Source organism: Etheostoma spectabile, chromosome 14 (assembly GCF_008692095.1).
Source record: "Etheostoma spectabile isolate EspeVRDwgs_2016 chromosome 14, UIUC_Espe_1.0, whole genome shotgun sequence".
Lineage (NCBI taxonomy): Eukaryota > Metazoa > Chordata > Actinopteri > Perciformes > Percidae > Etheostoma > Etheostoma spectabile.
This window is the reverse complement of record NC_045746.1, coordinates 4073150-4078842: the sequence shown is the minus strand read 5'-3', so window position 1 is coordinate 4078842 and position 5693 is coordinate 4073150. Positions and strand designations below refer to the sequence as shown.

Below are 5693 nucleotides of genomic sequence, written 5' to 3'. Positions count from 1 at the left end.
ACACACACACACACACACACACAGGAGCCCTCAGTGTTACATTGCTCCCTGAAGAAGCAATACAAACATCAGTGTTCAATTCAAGGCCATGGTTCATTGGAATGCACCCCACCAAAACTCCTTGTAAGCATCTCTCTCTCTCTCCTTATTTGTCTCTCTTCCCTCCCTCTTTAGCTCTCTCTCTCTCTCTCTCTCTCTCTCTCTCTCTCTCTCTGATACAGCGAGGACAGAGCGTCGTTGCCATGGCACCTCTTGTCTGAGTCAGTGCCGCGGTTAAAACAGGGTCACTCTCCTGGCTTTCGCGTGGGATGTTCAGTCAGCATGTTGGTGCGCGCCGGCTGAACTCGTGTGTGTAGAAAACTCATCAGCTCCGCTCCGTCCCAGGATGAGACTTCACCAACAGCTGTGAGACGAGGTCCATAGTAGATGCACGCGGGGACACGTCGCACACCTGCGGCTGAATGGAAATAGATGGAGGAACTTGCGTCGCAGCCGCTGTCGCCGCACTTGAACCGATTACTTCACCTCCTCTCGTGGTCCACGGGGGAGCGCGCTTGTAAACTGATTTAACCCAGGGGATGTGAATACCTCCCTGGGATTAGAAAGTTATTGGCTGAACGACAATGCCCCGCGGCTCGGTCCGGCACTCCCGGCTATTGTTCGTGCGGCGGCGGACGCAGGGTGCCCGGTCTCCCCCGGTTCATCTCCATTAGCCTCTGCTCCGTGTCCCCTCGCTGCTTCGCTCAGGTCGTCCTCCCGGTGTGAATAGGATAATATGACTTCCTGGCTCCGCACATTTGGCAGCGTCCCTCTGTGTCTCCTGCTGTGCTGCTTGGTGGTCGCTGTCTGCGCAGAAGCCTCCAGTGCCGGTGAGTGGAGGCTCATTAGGGCCAATTACAACATATCCCAACAATTAGCCTGCATCATGTAGGCTATCACGTGAAGACATCACTGCGCAACATCAGCTCCAGTGCTGTGCTCTCTGGAAGGGGTCAGTGGTTTCCCATATGTTTCACGCAAAGAAGCCACTTCATGACCATTTAAGAATCATATTTCATTATTTTACATTAAAGCAGGGAACTATTCATTATTGAAGGTGTGCCTATGCGCCTCTACACCCCCACCACATCAACCTCTTGTTTCAGTATATATTGATCAGTTATTATTAGAAGTTAAACGCTTCATCTATTCTGAGGTTTGCCAGAGGCCAAGAGTGCTAATTGGGTCAGAGCTGCTTGTTAGTGAGCTGTTAGTGATGCTGGGCTGTATTTCTCTGTCCTACATTTCAACCCTGTATCTCATTGAAATGGCTCTGGAAAATTGGATTTCAGCAGATAAATAAATTATTAATCCCACTACAGTGAGCTCAAGGTTCATTCTGTGCCTTTTGTCACCCTGTGAAATCTTCAGTGTACATCCCTGGTCTGCAGTATTTTGACGTTGCATTAAAGGATCTTGCATGAATAATTTGTCAGTGTCACTCCAGTAATATATTTGTGGACATGAAGGATTCTTGAATCACAATTAGATAGCCCTCTCTGTGCGTCTGTCTGTTTCTGTGTGCGTGTGTGTGTGTGTTTGTGTGTGTGTGAAATGATCCATTGCACCACTCCAACAACTCAAGCACCTGTTCCCACACTCACAGCCGTTTTCCCACTAAACGGCTGGCTGATACGTACTGAATAGCCTCACATGAGATGCTTAGCGGTGCTTCCATCATCAAAAGTGTGCATGAGATCTGTTATAGCCACAGGGGCTCGACTGCAAGGCTAATGAGTGTTGACACACACATTCTTTCATATGCTAATCAGAGACTCTTCTCCTCATCCCATTAATTTTCCATCCATTTCCTTTTCCCTTCAATTTTGACCACTTTGCCCATTTCTCTCTCTCTGCAGGGGAAAGTGTGTGTTGGTCTCCTAGTATCATTTCTTGTACAGAGTGTCTTGGACGGGGACCACAGTGTGCCTGGTGCTTCAAGGAGGTAGGAACGTGTATAAAAAAGTGTTTGTTTGTGTGTGAAAGAGAGGAGGGGGAAAAAAGAGTGAACGTGGCAGAAATTCAGCAGCATTCCTCAGATGACATACACCGTGGCTTTTATGCCATCCGCAGATGTGAATATAATGTGTATGTTCAGGGGTAGTGGCCTGTGAGTGTGTCTGCATGTGTGTGTGAATGTTTCCATACGTGCTTTCCCATGCAGCAGCAGCAGAGACAGAGCCACTTTCTATCCATGTGTTTAGTCTAGGTGCTCACACATACCACTGCATCTGTGCACTGCACACCCTTGTGTTTGTCTGTATCTGTTTTCTGGGTGTCAGTCTGTCTCGTAAAGAGCCCACCCTGAATCAGCCTTGAAAAACTGTAAAGCATCCCAGCTCTACACCAGTCTCTCTCTCTCTCTCACACACACACACACACACACACACACACACACACACACACACACACACACACACACTACACCGTCTAGACCAGACTGACAACATGTATGTGTTTACAGACTTCAGGTGCTTTCCCATCCTGTGAAACCTAACCTTAACCGATCATTAAGTGGGGCCGGGCTCACTGGTGTGTGAAAGCATTAAATGCCAACCTCTCCTAACTTCCACACACACACACACCGCTGTAGTAAGCAGGTACAGTGCTTGTAAACCTGCATGCTTCCATTTTGCCATTGAAATACATTGTGAGGCGAAGGGGAAAACTCTGTTAAGGAAAGTCCCGGGAAGTCACTGTGCCACTTTCTGGTACTCACAGTTGTTACAGGACAAATATTAGCCACAGAGACAGCTACTGTATATAAAACCAAATTCAGTCTAGCTTTAAAAATGGTTGGCATGGTCACATATTCAGCTGTAATTTCAGCTTTTATTGCAGACTGTCTGCTGCTTTGCTTGTGTGCTTTTAGAAGTAATCTTGCCTTGCCTTCCCTATCTGCGTGATCTTGTTGGTTATGTCACACTCATACCAATCAGGCCCATGACCTGCTGTAAATACACACATTTAATGGTCTGTTTCCAGTGCTAGCCACTGTGTTTGTGTGTGTGTTTTAAGTAAGTAAGTAAGTACCAAAGGTCTCTAATTCACTCTAAAGCTGTAAAGCATGACGCTGTTGGGCTGTATTGTTGGAGCAAGTAGCTGTGACTCAGCGGAGAGCTTTTAATTATGGCAAAATTAATTTAATGAAGCAATGATAAAATCATTTCCTAAATAAGTAAAAGCCAATTGGATCTATCTACTTTCTTCTATATCCATCAGAACAGCCACTTTTGTTCAGCTCTCCTTTATTCTGTGTCAGATAAAGAAAGATTGGATCTGGGCACAGATGAGAAACACAGACAGGACACTTCTCCCTAATACACTAAACTGATGAGTTACTTCAGAATCACATGATATTATGGTAACATTTGTTGTTTTTTGTCACGTCAGTGTAAGTTCTTATATGTGTGAATGGTTGTAGTAACATTAGAAAGGAGTGGAGAGTCAATAAAGTATGGGGATGCAGGGACTTGATTCTTCTGCTAAACTTGGAATCTCCTGCGTCATCTACTTCACAGTGACTCAAGGAGATATGTAAGGTTTACAGCTGCATAAACCCAACACAAAGAACAGATATGACTGAGTATTACATCCATGATGGTCACATATTTGGCAGGATTAGTGCGTCTTGCATGTAGGGTCAAAGAGGATAATGTGGCATTCAACTTGACCCACTTGTGTGTGTCCCTTGTTCTCATTCCCGAAATGTGATTATCATCTCACATCTTAAAAGACAACTTAGTTGTAACATCTTTGAAACTGTCCGGCAGCTTTTCTCCTGTGTCTTGTTTTGTTTTATTTCTGTCAACATTAAAAAAAAAAAAAAAAAACTGCAACTAAAGTATATGGACTGCCTTGTGTGACATGTAGGACTTTCTGGATGGGGCGGGGTCAAGCCAGCGCTGCGACCTACCGGTGAAGCTGCTGAGGAGAGGCTGTGGACCAGAGTTCATGGAGCAGTCGGAGATCAAGGTGGAGGTCAACGCCACCGTCAGCAGTACACAAGTGTCCCCACGAGACATCAGCATCACCCTCAGACCAGGTAGACGTCAGGCACCTCTGGATTTGTGCCTAGAATGCAACACAGATATGCACTGTTTTGCTTATTATGTTAGTGTGTGATGAAGCAGCTAAGGTGAGATTTCAAACAAATTATTTCGTTATATGTGTATGTCTAGGTTCAGAGGCCAGCGTCATAGTGGCTGTGAAGCAGCTGGAGCGTTATCCTGTGGATCTGTACTACCTGGTTGATGTGTCGGCATCTATGCAGGAGAACCTCGACCATGTAGGTGTTCGCCAGCGCTGAAGCATTTCACTTAATCTTCTTAAAGGTTGAAACTAAATTCTAAATCCTCACAGCTTTTTTACACAGACTCCTACGTTGTTTTTATGATGGTTGGAAAAATAACAAGATATATTATACATCATAAACACAGATAACAGTTTGGTGTTAGATCATTGGGGCTTCTAAGATGGCTATCGTCTTTCCATTTGGCATGGAATAAACTGTAAACATTTTAGAGCTCAAACAAATGTGCTTAAATGAGGACTCTCTCTGAAAGGAATATAAAAACAAATGTGTTCCTCTCTTGGGGCTAATCCATTGTATCTCCCCATTTTCTTCTTCTCTGCTTCCTAATCCTTTTCTTCTTCTACTTCTCCCTCTTACTGTCCTTTACCAACCCTTGGATTCCCCATTATGTGTCCACCTGCCTCTGCATGTTCTCTGTGGTCCAGTTGAAGACAGTTGGTGTGGCGCTGTCTCTACGTATGACGGAGCACTCCTCGGACCTTTGGCTGGGTTTCGGCTCGTTTGTGGACAAACCTGTCTCCCCTTACATCAATGTCCATCCCTCAAAGATCAACAACCCCTGCAGGTAAAACACAAAATTAGGATTAGTTCTCTACAAAGCTTTTTTTTAGATTTTTTTTTATTGAAAAGAATATGTAGTAAATTTAGATATTGCCTTGTGAGATAAGTAGAGTGGTGTCGTGATTTGAGTGATTATTTAAAAATACATCTAATCAAGCTGCTCCCATTAGTGCTCCCAATTTTGTGTGACTCAGGGACAGAGTTGTCAGTTGTTGAGGGGCAACATTATTTTGATGATGAGGCGTGCTGGGAGACAGAAACAACAGACAGGCTTTTTACATTTATTTGCCCTGAGATCTACATCTTTAAATGTTGCTATTAAAACAATCTGGACCATGTCCATCTCTCACCAGTGATTATGAGATCCGCTGTCGTCCAGCCCACGGCTTCCACCACGTCGTGAGTATGACTGGAAATATGAGCGAGTTCACACGTGTGATCAAACGCCAGCGCATCTCCGGAAACATGGACACACCTGAGGGAGGACTGGATGCTATGCTGCAAGCAGCTGTCTGCCAGGTCTGTATAGCTGGGAAGTCAGGCTCACAAGAGCTACCTGTGTGCAACAAAGGGGAAAGAGAGTTACCAACAGATCTTTTTTTACGGCCAGCCAGTCTTGAATATGTTCGGAAAAGGGAGGCTTAACCCCAAATTTGGTAGTAAGCCTTCATGCCAGTGAACGAGGCATTTACTCTGGGAGAATGGTGGCACTCTGACTCAGCATTGGATATTGCCACTGGAATCCCACTAAGTAATGACACCATTGCTGGGGTATGAC

At 45.1% G+C, this 5693-nt stretch overlaps 1 protein-coding gene across 2 annotated transcripts in view; it reads left to right on the top strand.

Annotated features, from left to right (window-relative positions):
* Window positions 1-230: 230 nt before the first annotated feature.
* itgb8 (integrin, beta 8) overlaps window positions 231-5693 on the top strand; it is a 32026-nt gene continuing 26563 nt past the window's right edge. For both annotated transcript variants that reach the window (XR_004334955.1, XM_032535307.1), the window contains exons 1-6: window positions 231-869; window positions 1899-1984; window positions 3913-4084; window positions 4221-4327; window positions 4780-4919; window positions 5269-5434. Coding sequence is in view for 1 of the 2 variants with exons in the window: in XM_032535307.1 (XP_032391198.1) it covers window positions 776-869; window positions 1899-1984; window positions 3913-4084; window positions 4221-4327; window positions 4780-4919; window positions 5269-5434 (765 nt within the window). In the remaining variant the exon portion in view is untranslated. The remainder of the gene's footprint in view (window positions 870-1898; window positions 1985-3912; window positions 4085-4220; window positions 4328-4779; window positions 4920-5268; window positions 5435-5693) is intronic.